This window comes from Cottoperca gobio, chromosome 14, assembly GCF_900634415.1.
Source record: "Cottoperca gobio chromosome 14, fCotGob3.1, whole genome shotgun sequence".
NCBI classification, from domain to species: domain Eukaryota; kingdom Metazoa; phylum Chordata; class Actinopteri; order Perciformes; family Bovichtidae; genus Cottoperca; species Cottoperca gobio.
The window spans coordinates 7459998-7480216 of NC_041368.1; the positions used below are offsets into that span (position 1 = coordinate 7459998).

Sequence of the window (20219 nt, forward strand, 5' to 3'; positions counted from 1 at the left end):
CCCCGGGTGATACTGTGGGAGGTGCTGTGGGAGTATGGGGTGAGGGGGTCACTTCTGAGGGCCATCCAATCCCTGTACGCCCAAAGCGAGAGTTGTGTCCGGATACTCGGCAGTAAGTCGGACTCGTTCACAGTGAATGTTGGCCTCCGCCAGGGCTGCGCTTTATCACAAATCCTGTTTGTGATTTTCATGGAAAGGATATCGAGGCGTAGTCGTGGAGGAGAGGGGTTGCAGTTCGGAGGCCTGAGGATCTCATCGCTGCTCTTTGCAGATGATGTGGTCCTTATGGCATCATCGGTCTGTGACCTTCAACAGTCACTGGATCGGTTCGCAGCCGAGTGTGAAGCGGTTGGGATGAGGATCAGCACCTCAAAATCTGAGGCCATGGCTCTCAGCAGGAAACCGGTGGATTGCCTACTCCTGGTAGGGAATGAGCCCTTACCCCAAGTGAAGGAGTTCAAGTACCTTGGGGTCTTGTTCGCGAGTGAGGGGATGATGGAGCGAGAGATTGGCAGGAGAATCGGAGCAGCGGGGGCGGTACTGCAGTCTCTTTACCGCACCGTTGTGACGAAAAGAGAGCTGAGCCAGAAGGCAAAGCTCTCAATCTACCGGTCGATCTTCGTTCCTACCCTCACCTACGGTCATGAAGGCTGGATGGAAGGACATAAAAACTTGAATGTCTAGCAACTTTTTGATGTTAAACACAGACAAAACTGAAGTTATTATACTTGGCCCTAAACGCCTCTGAAACGCATTTTCTAATGACATAGAAGCTCTGGATGGCATTAATTTGGCCTCCAGCACCACTGTAAGGAATCTTGGTGTCATCTTTGATCAAGATCTGTCGTTTAACTCCCACATAAAACAAATCTCAAGGACTGCCTTCTTTCATCTACGTAACATTGCAAAAATAAGACACATCCTGTCTCAAAATGATGCAGAAAAACTAGTCCATGCATGTGTTACTTCAAGGTTGGATTACTGCAACTCATTGTTATCAGGTTGTCCCCAAAAGTCGCTTAAGTCTCTTCAGTTGATCCAAAATGCAGTGGCACGTGTATTGACAAGAACAAGGAAACGGGATCATATTACTCCTGTATTAGCTGCTCTGCACTGGCTCCCGGTAAAATACAGAATAGAATTCAAAATCCTTCTCCTGACTTACAAAGCAATTAATGGTCAGGCTCCAGCATATCTTAAAGATCTCATAGTACCTTATAAACCAACTAGAGCATTACGCTCCCAGACTGCAGGGTTACTTGTGGTTCCTAGAGTCTCTAAGAGTACAATGGGAGCCAGAGCCTTCAGCTATCAAGCTCCTCTCCAGTGGAACCAGCTTCCAGTTTGTATTTGGAAGGCAGACACACTCTCCACATTTAAGAGTAGGCTAAAGACTTTCCTTTTTGATAAAGCTTATAGTTAGGGCTGGCTCAGGTTTGCCCTGGATCAGCCCCTAGTTATGCTGCTATGGGCTCAGACTGCCGGGGGACACCTCCCTGCTCTCTTCCTTCTCTTCCTCTCTCCTCCCCTCCCTCTCTTCTTCTCCCTCTCTATCTGTATGCATTTATGTAAATGTATGTTACTAACTCATAATCCGGGGTATCATCCCTGGAGTTTCTGTCTCTCATGTGGCAGGTTGCCACTGATAAAGTTTACGTCACGATCAGGAATCGTGGCTGCGCCTGCTGTCCTGGTCCTGCTGGACACCGGGAAGCCTTTTTGACATCCATACTTTCTCTTTTTCAACTCAACATAATTTCTGTCAAATGTTGTATTTGTACTATGTTGTTTATCCTGTACATACGACATCTATTGCACGTCTGTCCGTCCTGGGAGAGGGATCCCTCCTCAGTTGCTCTCCCTGAGGTTTCTTCCATTTTTCCCCTTTAATTATGGGGTTTCTTTTAGGAAGTTTTTCCTTGTGCGATGCGAGGGTCTAAGGACAGAGGGTGTCGTAACCTGTACAGTCTGTAAAGCACACTGAGACAAATGTATAATTTGTGATATTGGGCTATACAAATAAATTTGATTTGATTTGGGTCATGACCGAAAGAACGAGATCACAGGTACAAGTGGCCGAAATAGGTTTTCTCAGACTGTCGTCTCCCTTAGAGATAGGGTGAGAAGCTCAGCCATCCATAAGAGACTCGGAGTGGAGCCGCTGCTCCTTTACGTTGAAAGGAGCCAGTTGATGTGGTTCGGGCATCTAGTAAGGATGCCACCTGGGCACCTCCCTAGGGAGGTGTTCCAGGCACATCCAGCTGGGAGGAGACCCCGGGGAAGACCCAGGACTTGGTGGAGAGATTATATCTCCTCACTGGCCTGGGAACGCCTCGGGATCCCCCAGTCGGAGCTGGCGGATGTGGCCCGGAGAAGGGAAGATTGGGGTTCCTTGCTGGAGCTGCTGCCCCCGACCCGACCCCGGATAAGCGGTAGACGATGGATGGATGGATGGATGGATGGATAATTATACAGTATGGACCAATGAAACAGCTAATTTTCAACCGCGGTGGTCCCTGTGGAATAAGCTATTGCCACACCTATTTGCTGTTATACAAATACACAAAACTCAACAAGAAAATATCGTATAAAATAATCTAATATCACATAGATATGTAAAAGGGGCAGTTGTGAAAATAATTAAATCTTTTGATACTTAATCTAAATGTCTGTACTTTAGTAATGGTGTATGATGTTTTTGTTTTACACTATAGGGGGCAGTAATGAGCCTGACATTTGGATGTCAAGCTTGAAATGGGGGGCCAGAACCACCAGACAAGTAAAATGCTTCCGCAATCAAAAATATGGAGGCTCCAACCGTGTTGTTAGCACCGGCCCTCATGAGCCATAGTGATGTCCATGATTTCCCCCCGGTGGCTCTGTCTGCGGAGGCCACCCCGTTCACTCCGCTCGGGACGGACAGTTGGCGGCTCGGCTCTCCATCGGACATAGAGAAACAGTTTTCCCGCTGCGCAGCAAAACTCCGAGACCTGAGAGCAGACTCAGGCCAGCTGAGAGAGGAGCTCAACCTGCTGTTTGACCAGCTGCTCTCCGAAAACTACAACAAAACCTACGACCCTAATATCAACATCCGACCAGAGGTAACTCATACTCGCTTTGCTCTTGTAGTAGCGGCTGTATTCAACTTTACTTGTCAAACTGAAAAACTTGTGTGATCAGAACTCAGTAGTAATTTCCAGCATCACCATAGTCACGTCTTACACCCTAGCAACCACCTAGCAGCCATGCAAAACACCATCGGCAAAAAATATGATATATATAAATATATCTGTATATCTATATAGATGTATATCTATATATCTATATAGATGTATCTGTATATCTATATAGATGTATATCTGTATGGATGTATCTGTATAGATGTATCTGTATATCTGTATATCTGTATGGATGTATCTGTATATCTGTATAGATGTATCTGTATATCTGTATGGATGTATCTGTATAGATGTATCTGTATATCTGTATGGATATATCTGTATGGATGTATCTGTATATCTGTATAGATGTATCTGTATATCTGTATGGATGTATCTGTATATCTGTATGGATGTATCTGTATGGATGTATCTGTATATCTGTATAGATGTATCTGTATATCTGTATGGATATATCTGTATGGATGTATCTGTATATCTGTATGGATGTATCTGTATGGATGTATCTGTATATCTGTATAGATGTATCTGTATATCTGTATGGATGTATCTGTATATCTGTATGGATGTATCTGTATATCTGTATGGATGTATCTGTATGGATGTATCTGTATGGATATATCTGTATGGATGTATCTGTATATCTGTATGGATGTATCTGTATGGATGTATCTGTATATCTGTATAGATGTATCTGTATATCTGTATGGATATATCTGTATGGATGTATCTGTATATCTGTATGGATGTATCTGTATGGATGTATCTGTATATCTGTATAGATGTATCTGTATATCTGTATGGATGTATCTGTATATCTGTATGGATGTATCTGTATATCTGTATGGATGTATCTGTATGGATGTATCTGTATGGATGTATCTGTATATCTGTATAGATATATCTATGGATGGGATGTATCTGTATGGATGTATCTGTATGGATGTATCTGTATGGATGTATCTGTATATCTGTATGGATGTATCTGTATATCTGTATGGATGTATTTGTATATCTGTATGGATGTATCTGTATATCTGTATGGATATATCTGTATGGATGTATCTGTATATCTGTATGGATGTATCTGTATGGATGTATCTGTATATCTGTATGGATGTATCTGTATGGATGTATCTGTATGGATGTATCTGTATGGATGTATCTGTATATCTGTATGGATGTATCTGTATGGATGTATCTGTATGGATGTATCTGTATGGATATATCTGTATATCTGTATGGATGCATCTGTATATCTGTATGGATGTATTTGTATATCTGTATGGATGTATCTATATATCTGTATGGATGTATCTGTATATCTATAGAGATATATAGATAGAAAGTCTGGATGCCCAAAACAGCCACCTAACGCCCTAGCAACATATAGCGACCTACATAGTACTGTTCTATCAACCACCCCATTATAAGCAAATAGCAGCCACCTTGTGACTCGTTAGCAACTTATCCAGCACCCTAGCAGTATTGTACTGCAGTGTCCTACAAACCATTCAACAACACCCTAGCAAAGCACTAAGCACAAACAAACTTTGCTCTGGCATCTAAATGTTCTTTAATCAACAAAATGTGTGATATCCAGAATTAATTGTTTTGTTGCTTTGAATGACATTCCTGGTTGTGCTGAACCTCTTAATTTCCATTTTAGGACGTGTGCACTCTGCTGAAACATGTCAGCTGTCTTGTGCCGCTGAGTCAAGAACATTTAGTCATCAAACTCTGCCAGCTAGTACATCATCTGCTCAATCAGCTAAAGGTAACAACTACCCTTTAGTAACAGTCAACCTTATCCTACAACTGTGCATATCTACTCGTGTACTGATTATGACTGCATATAACTTTTTTTCACATTTTCTCTTCTCACTGTTTCTTAAGGTAATAATGGACGAGCGGACATTGAATGTATTGGTGAACTATACCGCCAGTGCACTGAAAGTGTGCAGTACGTGGACACACTCGGATATCCTCCTGGCACTCTCCACCATAGTGTATGGGAATGGACCTCAATGCCCCCAGGTAGATATGTATACAAGCTTTGTGAAAGTGTATTGCAGTGACTGAAAGTTGCCTAATATTTACATTGAGAATGTTCTCATTCATAGCACCTCAGTGACCTGCTCAGTAAAGATGGAGTCCTCCTGCTGTATAGTTCTCCATCCCAGCCAAATATGGAGTTACGGCGTGTTGCTCTTACCTGCATGGCCAACATCTGTCTCAGGTATGCATTAGCATACTTGTACATAAGCCAGTAGCCATATTTTGAATTGTTGACTGTGTATACCTGCACCTGGTTTGTAGACTATTCTAGGTCACAAACTGGCATCTGTATTGTAGTTTTTTCTAGTTAAATTCTCGCTCTTGTTGGTACTTATCACAGCATCTTTCAACTTCAGCAGCATATTTCATCTCATTGCTTAGCTGTCAGGCCTGCAACTTGTGTCTTGGTTCAATCTCACCGCTCTCATAGGCAGCTGTTTTTCAGCGAAAAATCTCTTTAAAAACCCACTTTCACCAGCCGACAGACCCAATTTGAGACTCACTGGTGAACATAATGGAGCATTTAGCAACCCTAAAGGGACAGATATTTCCCTCAGGAGTCCTTAAAGGTCAAAGACAGAGCTAAATAAAAAGAGTGAATATTGGGCTTGCGTTCATCAGGTGACCAGAAACACTACTCCAAATGAATGATAATATCGCTCCGTATCTACTGAACGTGTAAATAAGAAACCGTCTAACACACTTGCAATATACATTTAAAACATAAGGAAATGTCAATGTTGCATTCGCATTCACTTCTTTCCACTGCACAAATAAATCTGGTATTGCAGGTTTAAATTGTTAGTTATAATTGTTTCTGTGTTTGTTTCTCTCCAGGATCCCAGGTCAGCCTCCTTTGGATGATCAATACAGAAGTGTATCTTTTAGAGTCTTCCTGCAAACATTGCAGTCACCCAAACCTCCCAACACTGATGAGCTCTTCTTCTGCATTGTAAGGATAATTTGTTTGTTGCGGGCTCACCTTGTGGAGCGGGCTGCCCTTGTACAAAGGCTGGGTCCGTACTGCAGCGACCAGTCATACAGTCACCCCTTCCCTCTACAGCTGTTCTATCAATTAAAGTAAAAAAAGCCCCAAAAAATAATCTTAAATAATAATAATAATAATTGTTTTTTTGTAATGAAAATGTTGATCGGGGAAAAATACATTTAATCACAGTTACATTAATCACAGTTGACCCTTGCCTACTTTTGTGTCCTCCGTGCAGGTGATCCAGGCAGCACTGAAGGGACTTCAGTGCTGTCTCTCAGGAGGGAAGTGGAAATTTGTTGGAGAGGAGCTTGGGTCTGTACTGGCCGCACTAAAGGTTGCAGATTTTTCTATTCCTTATCATTATTTTGTTTTTCCTGCACAAACAAACAAACATGACAATTCCATAGTAATCATTTTGAGACCTGTATTTGTTTTCTGCAGAGGATTATGTTCCAGGGAACTCCAGGCGTGAGTGTCGATTGGCCGGCTGTGCTTTACCCAGCAACTCTTCCTCAGTACGAGGGCCTCTCTGCATCAAAACCCGCTGAAACACCAAAACCGCCCGAACCACCAAAGGAAGCCGCTGTGACAGGCAAAACCTCAGGAGTAAGACAAGACGCACCTTCATTTTTGTTGGGACCACATTAAAGTCAGATCAGTTATTAAATGTTTGTAATGTATCCTCAGAATAAAAAGAGGAAACCTAGAGGAAAGGGGAAGAAGACGGGCATTGAGGATGGCAAGGGCGATGATGGAGAGGAAGATGGAGAGGCTGTGCCTGCACTTCAGAAAGGAGAGGGAGGCAGAGGTGAAGGACAGTCCTTGTCTAAACCCTCTGGCCAATCTCTCTATCCGTCCTGGAAAAAAAACAGTTCTGACTCAGAGTTCTCCGACCCAGAAGGCAGTGCACAGTGCAAATTAAGGTACTGAAAGACACTGCCCATATCTATCCATGTCATCACTATCTTATTTTTGGTATAAGAATGCCTGTTTTCCTTCCATTTTTCCTGAAAGTTGATGTGATTTTAATATGCATTGCATTGTATTGCTACAAGCATAATACGTCTTGAAAAAGCACTCTCAAAGAATACTTCCCGGACGTTATTTCCTCTTATCGTTGCAATTTATCTTCTGCTACCCATGCCCATATGTATTGGTCCTGTGCTAAGCTAAATAGGAAATCCCTTTCTTAACCATATTACTAAGAAAATCCAATTACCTGCTGTTCCATAAAAGGGAAAAAGTCACAATTAGCCACGCTCACTCGATACAGCTCTATCTACCCTGCAAGGTGTTTATTTTCTTATTTCACCAATAAATATCTGATAGCCTACAACTCTTCAACACTGTTGCGTATATGTAGTATGTTGCTTATTATATCACACAGTGTTGTACCTCCTTGTTGAAAAATTGCATTAAACAAGAGGCACAAGTTATATTTGAGGAAGAAAATTTACATTCTAAATGTTTACATGTTTATAAAGTGGATGAACGAGTGAGAAATCATCCTGCAGTATTTTTTATCTCTCAGGCTCTACCAGGGTCGTGTGCGTCAGGGAGCACTGCACTGTCTGCTCGCAGTGGTGAAAGGTGTAGAGAAGAGGACTCTGTATGGGTACTGGTCCTCCTTCATCCCTGACTCTCCTATCGGGCGGCCGCCGCCTCTTACTCTCTTCACAATTATACTGAAGGACACCTCTCCAAAGGTACAACACACCCTCACTCATGTCACAATTCTTCTCAACATGTATGACTGTAGCATCCGTCTCTTTCCTCTTCCTTCAGGTGCGTGCGTGTGCGCTTCAGGTGTTGTCCGCCATGCTGGATGGCTCCCGTCAGTTCCTGGCTGTGGCTGAAGATACGGCGTCTCCTCGTACATCTTACACCCCTTTCTCCTTCTCACTGGCCACAGCCGTCAGAGAATTGCACCGCTCACTCAGTCTGGCTCTGCTGGCCGAGACCTCCCCTCAGACTCTCACACAGGTCATAAAGGTATGATAATATGCACAGTTTAAAAAGAGTGATTATTTCTGTAGATTGAAGGAATTCACAAGTGCTTGCGGTTCTAACCTTGATTAACTAAACGCGTTGAGCTGTACATATACAGCTACTGTATAATTCAAGTTAAACATGGAACATATTTTGACAATGTGCACTCATGTAGTTAGGACCGATATCTGGCAGTACTGGGATTGGAAATGGACCTGGTTCTGCTTATCTTCACCTTTCCTGTCTGTTAGTGTCTGGCCTACCTGGTGGCAAACGCTCCCTACCACCGTCTCAGACCTGGTTTGCTCAGCCCGCTCTGGAAGCAGATGCGTCCCTATGTGCGCCACAGAGGTCTGTATTTTGTCAGTGTACTCAGATAGCTGCACACAAGCATTTAAGCAAACAGGTCAGTAACACAGGCCTCTTTTAATACAACTGCTCTCTATCTTTAGATGTGAATGTTCGTGTGTCAGTCCTGACATTTTATGGGGCTCTGGTGACGACTCAGGCTCCTCTACCTGAAGTGCAACTCCTCCTTCGACTGCCGGAGGCCAGCAGCATCAACAGTGACTCAATCACGCCGCAGGAATCTGCTCTCAGCTGGAGACAAAGAGACGGAGTGCCCTCGCCCTCCCGCACACCAGTCAAATCCTCACTGCGGAGCTCAAGCGCACACTCCCCCCACGCTCCTCGCACCCCGTGCGAGGAGGACCGCGCCTTGCCGTGGCTGCTGCAGCTGTGTGTGTCTCTGGTGACTCAGCCCAGAGAGGACCAATCAGACAGCGAGGGAGCGGGAACTGGAGGAGGCGCAGCTTTAGAGCCCTCCCCTGTCCGACTAGAAGCTCTACAGGTAAGAGATAATGGGTGAGACGAAGAGTGACAAAATAAAGCTCCCAACAGACATTTCTAAAATCTAACGGTGTTGTCCTGTGTGTTTCAGACCATGTCCCTACCTGGTGCGTGGCTATTTCTCTCTAGTCCAAGCATGTCTGTGTGAGATTTGGAAGGTGAGCGCTCGCTGCCTCGGGGAGACAGACCCCTCCATACAACTGCATGGAACAAAGGTAACAACTTCCACTTGTGTGTCCCTTGCGTTTTGCTGTTATCTGCACCTATGTTCTAGCTTCAGCAATACAGATGGTGTATATAAGAATTTTGAAAATATATATGAAATGACTGATCGAAACAGAATGAGATCGGTGCGCTGATATCTGTCATTTTCTTTTAATTAGTTACTAGAGGAGTTGGGGACAGGAATAATCCAGCAGTACAGAGCCGAGAACAAAGTGCCTGAGAGCTCGAGGGTCCCCATGAGCCAAGTAAGTAACTGTCTTTACACTGTATATACTGTACATGGTTCCCACGTGTCCTTGAAATCCTTGAAAGTTTGTGAATCTGAGGAAAGAAAATCAGCCTAACCCCCAAAGTGTCGGTTAATATCAATATTTCAACTGTGTGATTTTAAAAGTTTGAAGTGAAGTAACTGTGATGTATCAAAGTGTTTTCATTTCATATATATGTGGGCATTTTGCAGGTGGTGCTATTTTGGTCAGAAGTCTTGAGTGGTCCACTGAACGGAGCGCTGCAGAGCGAACAACACCCCACACTGCAGACGAGCGCCTGCGACACCCTCTCCTCCATCCTGCCGCAGGCCTTCGCACAGCTGCCTGTGAGTTACTTAACTTTAATATTTATTAAGTTTCTGTTTGTGCATACAACTCATAATGTTGTGTATGTTAACTTGTGACATTTTTTAAAACCAAACTAAACATCAAACAGCCACGGTTACAAGTGTCTATTATCAAAGAAGGGTGTATACAAATCCAGTATCTTAATATTTATATATCAGTTAATCTTCCCTGTCTTCCGTTCACAACATTTGTTTTCTCTCACTCTAAGCTCATTTATTCAATCGTATAAATCTCTTATAATTCCTAACCATTGTTCTATAGTTCTTGTTATTGCCTTCTTACTTGTGATCAATAACTAGTAGCTTGGTTAAATATCTATCCTTATCAGTGACATAATCATTTATATTTCCATGTTACATAACTTTGCATTCCTTAGGTATTGCGTATCCCAGAATACCTTTTAATTTTAACATGCACATTTCCCATAATTAATGACATTCCCAAAAGATATGTGTGTTGTTTGCCTCTCTATTCCTCCTTTTGACTGATGCTACACAGGGATATACTGAGCTACATGGAGCTGTAGGTGTGATGAGTGATGTTGTTTTTAAAGGACAAGACGCAGCTGATGTGCATCACCGTGCTGCTGGGGCTGACCTACAGCGAAAACTATCTGGTGAAGACCGCAGCCGTCAGGGCTTTGGGAGTCTACATACTGTTCCCCTGTCTGAGAGAGGTACGGACACTGACCCAGCGACTGAGCATACTGCACATCATGAAACATGTTTCTGACCCACAAGGATCTGTTATACAATTTGTCATATCTTTTCTCTTCTTCTCTTTTCAGGATGTGATGTTCGTGGCAGATACAGCGAACACTATCCTCACTGCCCTCGATGATCGATCTCCAAATGTCCGTGCCAAGGCTGCCTGGTCTCTAGGCAACCTCACAGACACACTTATTGTTAATATGTAAGTAAATATGGATGCTAAGTGCTGATTGAATGCTCTAAAACACACTGAATCCATCTTTATGAAAGTAAAATATAGAAGTCTCATCTTGACAAAGATTAAAACATGGATCACTTATTTATCTTACTAAATAAAAGCCTATTTTTCATCATATTATTAATTAACATTATTAACAAAGGAGCGTAAGAAGACTTTTTTAGCTAAATGATTTGGATAAAAATAGTATAGTATCGTATCGTATTCAAGATATCTAGTGTGTTTATTAGAGGTTAGAATTTTTTGTAATCTATCCATCTCCTTTCTGTTTATCAGGGAGAGTGTAGGTGTGGACTTCCAAGAAGAGTTATCGGACATGCTGCTGCTCAAGATGTTGCAGGCAGCCACCCGAGCATCGGCTGACAAAGACCGAGTGAGAGCTGCTCCCTCTTTTACACACAAGAACAAGGCACAAACATTCCGATTTCCGACTTTTAGGACTCATTCCTGCAGCTCTCTATTAACATAATCATGTCAATTAATGGCAACTTGCTTAGTAAAACTCATTACTATGACTGAGTTATGTTTTGATATATTATTCTCCTCAATATCTGCCCTGTGAAGACATCATTTTTTTGTCTTCTTTTTAATTTGCTCTCATCTCTTTGAACTTGCTTCCTCCCAGGTGAAGTCTAATGCAGTGCGAGCTCTTGGGAATCTGCTTCATTTCCTGCGTCAGAGTCAGCTGACCCGGTCTGTGTTCCAATGCCCGCTTGAAGACGCAGTCCGTGCTCTGGTTAAAACTATCCAATCAGAGGCCACTATGAAGGTCAGATGGAATGCCTGTTACGCCTTGGGAAATGCTTTCAGAAACCCAGCCCTGCCGCTTGGTAAGTGTTTACTCATTTGCTTGTTCTTAGAGCATTTACCTGTGTTTCCCCTGGGTATGAACTGGTCAACACGTGTCAACTGGTTCTGTGACCATGCTTCCAAACTCAATTTGTTCCATATTTTGGAAACTATGTTTATTTGCTTGCCAAAAGCTGAAGAAGAAAATGAACACCGCTCTCATATCTTTTCCTTTTTAAATGTGAAGCTACAGCCAGGCTATATCATATCTTATCTTATCTTATCCTATGTTAGATATCGTGTCGCACAAACCTCAGACAGCAAGACAGACTGTTGCTTTTACATTTTGGTTTTTGTACGGATTAAACGCCAAACTGGAGACACAAAACGTGTTAAGTGAGCTTTAGAGGTGCTGCTAGGTTTGCCTTTGGACAGTGCCAGGCTAGCTCTTTCTTTTTTATTCTAAGCTAAACTAACTGGCTGCTGGCTTCATATTTATTGTACAGACCTGAGACTAGTATTGATCTTCTTATCTAACTCTTTGCAATAAAATAAACATGTTTACCTAAATTGTTATCTGTATGTTCTCAATATTAGGCATGACACGCAGGGTTTGTTTGTTGAAGGGGGGTAAATGTATCCAACAGTGATTTGATCTGAATTTATGTTTTAGTTTCAATGATGCTCACATGTCACCCTAAACAGTAAATGTATGTTTCTTTCTACCTCTCAGACTCAGCCCCATGGTCTTGTGACGCGTTCTCTTCCCTCTGCCATGTTGTTACTTCCTGTAAGAACTTCAAGGTGCGCATCAAGTCTGCGGCTGCCCTGGCAATCCCTGCCAACCGCGGCTGCTACGGGGACTCGGAGCGGTTCAGCTGTGTGTGGCGTTCTCTGGCCACAGCGCTCGAAAACAGCGAAGACACAAATGACTTCTTAGAGTACCGCTACAGTGCCAGCCTGCGACTCACCCTCTCCCAAGCTCTCCTACACCTGCTCAGCGTCAGCCAGTCGCAGGACATGCCCGCCCTTGGGGAATCGCTGAACAGGGAGGAGGGAAGGGGCATCAAAGACTATTTGATCAAATATCTGAGAGCTGAGGAAGGAGGAGGAGGAGAGGGGGCAGAGGGGGAGAAAGATGCGGTGGGGGACAGTTTCACCCCTCAGCAGAGAGTAGGGGGTCTTCAGCAGACCCTGATCAGACTAAATGAGATGAAGGCTGAAGGGGAGAGACAGGGAGAGGAGGAGAGGGGTAAGGAGGTGGTGGTTGATTTCCTGGAGGATTTGCTAAAGACCTGTGAAGAGCTTTGAAAAGTTTGTTTTCCAGTTGCAGTGCTGGGTTTAAGAAAACTGCCTGAGATCACAAAGACTGCTCTCAGGTTGGACTAGGCAGACAGTCGGAGGAGAAGCATCCAACCACAAACTAACTAGTGACTGAAGACAAAGATTATATAACCAGCTTTGTCATTATGTGATCCGAGAACATCACAAAGAACCACAAATATTTTCTTCTTATTTCAAGATATTTTGGAGTTGCTTTTATATCCTTTTATGTATCTAATTGCAACATGTGACATACAATGCAGTGAATATATATTTTGAAAACAAATGGAGGGCTGGGTGATGAATCATTTATTGTTTATTGAATTTCAGTTGAATCATTGCGATGAACATATTGTTTAACAGAATTCTGTTTTCCAAGTTGATTAAGATGAGAAAGAAATATTTGTTTTCAAGAGTGGAGAGTTTAGTCTGATATAATGCATAACAGTGGAACATGGTTCCATTGAACATTAATTTGATTATTTTATTTGTGATTTGCATACGTCTGCCATACCTAAATATATTTTGATATATGAAAAATATTCTTGGTACAGTTTTTTTCATTCCAATAATGTATGAAGTCCACTACATTGTTGACTGGACTTCTGTGCAGCACGTAAGATGTTCAGAACAATAAATACAGTGACTTCCCACAGTCTGGTTATTTATATACAGTAGGTGTCGATGTTTAGAGAAATATTTTACCTGCTCTGCCTTTCAAACATGCTGTTTTCCTGGAGTTGACATTGGATTTAAATTACTAAAGTGTACAAGTAAGAACTTGTACCCATACGGGTCACTATCTAAACTGGAAAGTTGCCAATTTCTCTTGATAAAATTCACAAAATAAGATACAATTATTTTATCAGGTCTCCTGTGAATAGAAAAATAGAAATCTGTTAAGGAGTAAAAAAGTACAATAATATATACACTCAAATAGCCACCATTGACTGAAAATAGTCTTTTAAAGTGATCATATTCTATAAGATCATAATGTTTGCAGAATCGCTGTCATGTTTTCAGCTTTGAGACAATCCATTTTCAAGCTGATAGTACCTCAAATGTGTACTTCAGTACTTTGTTACATTCCACCACTGATACTATACAATAAAAAATCTTTTCATCTACATTTACACTTAAATCGTGTGGCTGGTGGTTTGATTCTATGTTATAACGACTGCAACTGTCACTCTACACTGTTTATTACTGGTACATGTATGTTATTTTCCTCACACTTTAACACTGGGAGTGTTACCCTCAGCCCACAGGGGGCACCAGTGTTCATAGCTGCAGGTCGATGAGCCGGATGTTGACTAGTGATGCCTGGATGCGGAACGACCACGCTGCTGTAGAAATGGACGCCTTCGAGTTGTTTCGGAAACTCGGAGCTGGAGCTAAATTTGACTTGAAGAGATTTGGTCAAGACGCCGCTCGGTTTAAGGTAAACTAAACATGAATAGCTGATGATATACTTTAAAAAAGTATGATTGGTAACAGCACGAACAACAGTTTAATATATGTTAAAGTGTGAAAGTGCGCTGCACTGTTTGTTTTTCGGGTATTTCTTTTTGACATTTTAGGGATGTGGGGGGCTTTAATGTCGCTTTTAATTAGATGAGTGGTGGAACAATATGTCTCACACGTGTATTATTAAATAATGGTGACTGTACTCGTGTCTTATTTTACAGGTTGCCAGGTCTCACGGAGGTGATGCGTCCGCAGATGCTCTCTCTGCGATCGACTACTTTGGCACAGGACCTGCCAATGGATCCAAGAGCAGTGCTGTAGTACTGGATGATGATGATGATGATGATGATGATGGAGAGGAATATGAGGGGGGAAGTGAAAGTGAAGAGTCTGGTGCAGGAGGCAAAAGGAAGCAAAAGGATGAAGAGAAAGACGTGGGGACACAAAAGAAAAAGACAAAACGCGACCAGGTGGAAGGTAAAGGGTGTGACTGTTTGCTGAACACTAGATTATTACATTACATTACAGTTCATTTAGCTGACGCTTTTCTCCAAAGCGACGTACAAAAAGTGTAAACAATCAATTTTGTTTTCTTCATTCGCTGAGGTGGGATAGGGTTAAGGGTTAACAACTGATTAATTATCAGCTGTTTTCAGATGTTTTGGAATTTACAGATAGTTTTATATGCATGAGCTATATGATACATGTACAAACAGTTCAAGAATATAATTAATTATGTGTAATGTCTTTATTATGCAACTTATAGAGACAGAAAGTTAGCCCTGTAAAACAGTTGAAATGCAGAAATGTATCTGATTTGTACGGCTGAAAATTAGACCATTAAACAATTTACGTAGGTCAGTAAGCAAAAATGCCCACAATTATCTAGGCCCAAGTGTGAGGATTTTTTATTTACTTAAAAAATGTTTTAAATATACACTTAATAATTAATTGAGTAATTAAAATTGGTTGATGAATCAATAACAAAAAATATGATTAGTTGCGGCCCTAGTATAATGTGCAATATTAAAACACAAAGTTAGTGTTGCAGAGATAGAAATTACCTGCCTTATATGTAATAAAAGTCTCTTGTTTTTTGTTTTGTGAACGTCGACTTTGTAATATTGCAATTCCAGGTTGTAATGTTAGATAACATCATTTTGTAAACTCTCAGATTGTTTTCCATACTGTTTACACAGAGGTAGCTGCAACATATCTGTGGTATTTGTCCATTGCGCGCAATGTTGCACTGAGCAGGACTGGTTTATAACGATACAAGATTTCTTCTATCTTTCTATTTTATCCATAAACAGTTTCTCAATTGAATTTCAGAAAACGCACTTGATCAAAAATATTTATTGATATAGTAATACAAAGTGACCTGTGATTTTATCCATTTCAACCAATCCTAAATGGCTCTTTTCAATGTGTTTTTATAATGGCAATTTCACATTACAGCAGTGGCATGTGATGACATTTGAAAAGAACTTGATGTCAGAGACTCACTGCTGTTTGCTCTCTTCTTCCTGACTACAGCTGGTGGCAGAGCGCTGAAAGACACCGAGGGAAGCGGCATCGCTTGGACATCCTCACTGGACAGAAAGATCCAAAACCTGCCGAGTGATGTGAAGGAGAAATCCTCGCTGAAGAGGCTGAAGCATCTTCATCAGGAAAAGGTCTTCAAACAGGCCCAACTCACAGCACAAGAAAAGGATGAAGAGATGTTATGACATTATTTGTAAAATCGTTTTCTCTATATTTAATTTTAGGTGAATCGTATTCGCTCTCAACACCGTATAAATGTGCACGGCTGCGACATACCCGACCCCGTGTGCACGTTTGAGGAACTGCAGTCCGAGTATCGCCTCAACCCGCGTGTCCTTCTGAACATCAAAGACGCGGGGCTGAGTTCCCCGACGCCAGTACAGATGCAGGCGATACCGCTCATGATGCATGTGAGTACACACACACACACACACACACACACACACACACACACACACACACACACACACACACACACACAGTGGTTGGTAAATAACATACCATGGTTATGTGAGAATTTCTGTGTCTGTTTTTTCTCGGTCAGAGTCGGGAGCTCCTGGCATGCGCTCCTACGGGATCCGGAAAGACTTTGGCTTTCTGTCTCCCACTGCTTGCCCACCTGCAGCAGCCAACCAACCTGGGCTTCAGAGCTGTCATCATCGCCCCGACCAGAGAACTGGCCAACCAGGTACAAAACACACGCACACTGGTCTGTTCGCTATTATGCCCGTTTTTATTAGAAGATTTCAGTTTCACTTTACATTATCAAGCTTTCCAGTCCAGTTTTTCTGCATTTGTAATTGTTCATATATTTATCTTCAATTTGTATTTTATATTATCCATAGTAATTATTATTCTTGCACAGATTTTTCTATTAAATACTAATACCTAATTAGTTCATACTCTACTCTATTATAGTGACAGCTTTTTGGAGTAATTTTGGACTCCCTTCACTGCGGTGCTTTATTATCATCTTATATTTCTCTTTGAATACAGTGGGCGTTTCAGCTACTGCTTAAGTTGCCTTTTGTCAAATGATCACACACTGTTTTGCGTTTAGACCTACAGAGAGCTGCTCCGCCTTTCAGAGGGAGTAGGATTTAGAGTTCACATCATAGACAAAGCCTCTCTGGCAGCCAAGAAATATGGACCACAGTCAAACAAAAAATACGGTAAGAAATGCAAATGTTTTCACAGACAAATGTAAATATGAAATATGAATTGTCTTTATCTCACTGTTTATATCCTACATTTCTGTGCAGATATACTGGTCAGTACTCCAAACAGACTCGTCTTCCTTCTCAATCAGGATCCTCCAGCTCTCGACCTCAGCAGGTAACACTGAATTGTTTGCTCTCTGAAGTTGTTTTCTTCACTGCCTTTGGCGCACAGACATACAGCAATGCCGCCACCTGTTGATCAGTGGATCAACAGTGCACATGTACGAGAGAAACTACACGTATCCTAAAAGACAATAGAGTATATACTTTTCACAAAAACACCTGAGTATGGAGTGTAAAAATAACCAACACTGTCAGGAATGAAAGAATCTTTAAGAGATAGTTTTTTCATTCCATACCCCGCTCTGTCCTCTTGTTTCTTGTCTTCGTCTCCACGGTAACTGTCAAATAAAGTAAAGAAATGCCACAAATAACACTTATTGATTATCGTCTCTTGTTGTTGTTCAGTGTGGAGTGGCTGATTGTCGATGAGTCCGACAAGCTGTTTGAGGGCGGTAAGACGGGCTTCAGGGAGCAGCTCGCCGAAGTTTTTCAGGCCTGTTCTGGTTCAAAGGTGCGCAGGGCTTTCTTCAGCGCCACCTGCACGCCAGATGTAGAGCAGTGGTGCCGTCTGAACCTCGACAACCTGGTGTCTGTCAACATTGGACACAGGTAAAAATCTACATGTATAACTCCTTACTTTGATGAATTTATATAATATTAGATGATAAATGACTTTATCATCTTCTCAGAAATGCGGCAGTGGAGACGGTGGAACAGAAGCTGCTGTTTGTTGGGACAGAGAACGGCAAACTGGTGGCCATGAGGGATATCATCAAAAAGGTAAGGACACTCCAGAGAAGTTACTTTTCAAGCTTGTAAATAATTGAGATTGTTCAACTAATTTACAAGCTCTATTTCTCTACAGCCTAAGATTAAATGTCCTCCTTGTCATTTCCAGGGTTTCCTGCCGCCCATGCTGGTGTTTGTGCAGTCTATCGACCGAGCACGGGAGCTTTTCCACGAGTTAGTGTACGAAGGCATCAATGTAGACGTGATCCACGCAGACCGCACACAGCAGCAGGTACATAAAGACACTTAATACACTGTATTATGGGTCCTCTCTGTGTCCCTGAAGTGCAAGCTTGTATTTATCCTCCTCTGTGGCTTTTCTCTTTCAGAGGGACAACGTAGTAAACAGTTTCCGGTCCGGTAAGATTTGGGTGTTGATCTGCACGGCTTTGCTCGCCAGAGGAATCGACTTCAAAGGAGTCAACCTCGTGCTGAACTACGACTTCCCCACCAGCTCTGTGGAGTATATCCACCGAATTGGTTCGTTATGTATAATCTTTCCTTTCACAATAAGATCATCTTGTAGAGGGAAGAAACCATTAACAGACTAGTTAGTAGACATATTTAAAAAGACCAAACATTTTCTGAGCACAGCTTCACAAACCTGAAGATGATTTTGTTTTGTTTATTTTATTGTCAATTATCATTGTGAATTAAATGCCTTTTTTATCAGACACAAAGGGATACTGAATTCGACAAAGGAATTAGACGTCATAGCCGTGGTATGTGGTTAATATGCCACAGCTATGAACCAATTGGATTGCTTGATTTTAGTTACCTATTTCTAACATTGTGTTTGCTGCTCCGCAGGTCGGACTGGTAGAGCTGGACATCAGGGGAAGGCCATCACCTTCTTCACAGAAAATGACAAGCCACTGCTGCGCAGGTAAGTGGATGCAAACCGACTTCCTCTGTAGATAAACATGTAAGGCTTGTTTTTGGGTGTGTGAATCTGGAAAATTACTTTATATCAAAGTCCAGTTGTGGTGATAACACAGCAAACTTCAGGTGAGGCAGACGGGTCATCAGATGTTATGTTTGGTGGTTATTAGCACCAGGTCAAACATGACATCACGGTATGTCTACAACCACAACTTTCAGGCCCCAAAATGTGAAGTGTTATACAATTTACACATTTTTCTGAATATATTTCTCTTTGCATCTCTTTCTAACAGCATCGCTAATGTCATCAAGCAAGCTGGCTGTCCGGTACCCGACTACATGATTGGCTTCAAGAAGATACACAGGTAAAGGAGATGGATGATGATAATGAAGTTTCACAATAACCAATACATTTTGGTTTTGCTCTTTTATTTTTTGCTAAATTAATTTTGGTAATAGGATTGTAATAGACCATTTGCATTTGTCTGTGTTTAGCAAAGTGAAACGGAGACTTGAGAAGAGACCTCCCAAGAGAAGCACCATTTGCACAACTCCTCGCTTCTTAATGAAGAACAAAGGTAAAGCCCAAAATAAAGGACAGAATGTGGAGAAGCCAGAAGCGGGTGGAGAGCAGAAAGGAGAAAATGTATCTCAAACAGCAGTGCAACAGCAGAAAGGGAAAAAGAAGACAAAAGGAATAGAACTGAAGAGAAGAAATAAAACCCAGAAAGAAGGGGCAAGAGAAAAGAACAAGAAGGCGTCGCAGAAGACGGAATCAAATTCCTCTGTAGCCAAGTTAAAAAAGTAAGTAAACCTCTGTATGATTATACTGGAAACCAGATACAACCAATTGTTTATATGCAGAAAGTAATTGTCTAACTAGATCTGTTTTATGCCATAACAGTTGACTTTTTATCTGACAGTGTGCTTCATGTGACATGCTTTTTATATTGTATATGTTTTTCAACTCTGTCCACCAGGAAAAAGGGGAATAAAAATAAGCCACAAGAGGATTAGAGGAGATTGGTACAAGCAGACTGATGGAAGATGGACGTGGATTCTTTATTTTTTATTTTTTGTTGTTGTTATAAATACATCTTGCCGACTGATTTACTGCTAATTTTCATATTTGTGCTTTGTATTATCAGAGTATAAAATAAACAGTTTATATATATATATATATATATATATATGTGTGTGTTATTGTTTTCTATTTTGGTTACATTTACTCATCTGCAGTTTGAACATTTTAAGAAATGTTAATAAAGAGAAATGAAGACTAATT

At 41.6% G+C, this 20219-nt stretch overlaps 2 protein-coding genes across 2 annotated transcripts; both read left to right on the forward strand.

The window, feature by feature from the left end:
• The first annotated feature begins 2791 nt into the window (after window positions 1-2791).
• Window positions 2792-13621, forward strand: heatr6 (HEAT repeat containing 6). The gene is made up of 20 exons (XM_029448944.1): window positions 2792-3101; window positions 4849-4956; window positions 5076-5216; window positions 5303-5418; window positions 6075-6189; window positions 6464-6562; window positions 6670-6834; window positions 6916-7151; window positions 7760-7934; window positions 8014-8220; window positions 8469-8568; window positions 8670-9081; window positions 9158-9281; window positions 9450-9536; window positions 9752-9886; window positions 10462-10584; window positions 10696-10820; window positions 11133-11229; window positions 11482-11686; window positions 12379-13621. The coding sequence occupies exons 1-20, from the start codon at window positions 2805-2807 to the stop codon at window positions 12954-12956; spliced, it is 3645 nt and encodes a 1214-aa protein (XP_029304804.1). The 5' UTR covers window positions 2792-2804; the 3' UTR covers window positions 12957-13621.
• A 601-nt stretch (window positions 13622-14222) lies between these two features.
• ddx52 (DEAD (Asp-Glu-Ala-Asp) box polypeptide 52) lies at window positions 14223-20118 on the forward strand. The gene is made up of 15 exons (XM_029448170.1): window positions 14223-14409; window positions 14657-14912; window positions 15972-16111; window positions 16205-16390; window positions 16525-16668; window positions 17041-17152; window positions 17243-17315; window positions 17669-17872; window positions 17953-18043; window positions 18162-18284; window positions 18382-18532; window positions 18863-18938; window positions 19228-19299; window positions 19430-19738; window positions 19915-20118. Exons 1-15 carry the CDS (start codon window positions 14266-14268, stop codon window positions 19949-19951), a joined length of 2118 nt encoding a protein of 705 aa, XP_029304030.1. The 5' UTR covers window positions 14223-14265; the 3' UTR covers window positions 19952-20118.
• Window positions 20119-20219: the final 101 nt, after the last annotated feature.

What these genes read in the sequence shown, in the direction of transcription:
- heatr6 (XM_029448944.1), top strand. Translation starts at nt 2,805, where the DNA reads ATGGAGGCTCCAACCGTGTTGTTAGCACCGGCCCTCATGAGCCATAGT. An exon ending in ATGAGCTCTTCTTCTGCATT is followed by an intron (nt 6,190 to 6,463) that starts GTAAGGATAATT and finishes TCCTCCGTGCAG; the next exon opens with GTGATCCAGGCAGCACTGAA. An exon ending in CGAGGGTCCCCATGAGCCAA is followed by an intron (nt 9,537 to 9,751) that starts GTAAGTAACTGT and finishes GGCATTTTGCAG; the next exon opens with GTGGTGCTATTTTGGTCAGA.
- ddx52 (XM_029448170.1), top strand. Translation starts at nt 14,266, where the DNA reads ATGAGCCGGATGTTGACTAGTGATGCCTGGATGCGGAACGACCACGCT. An exon ending in GGAGTATATCCACCGAATTG is followed by an intron (nt 18,533 to 18,862) that starts GTTCGTTATGTA and finishes GCTGCTCCGCAG; the next exon opens with GTCGGACTGGTAGAGCTGGA. An exon ending in GGCTTCAAGAAGATACACAG is followed by an intron (nt 19,300 to 19,429) that starts GTAAAGGAGATG and finishes GTCTGTGTTTAG; the next exon opens with CAAAGTGAAACGGAGACTTG.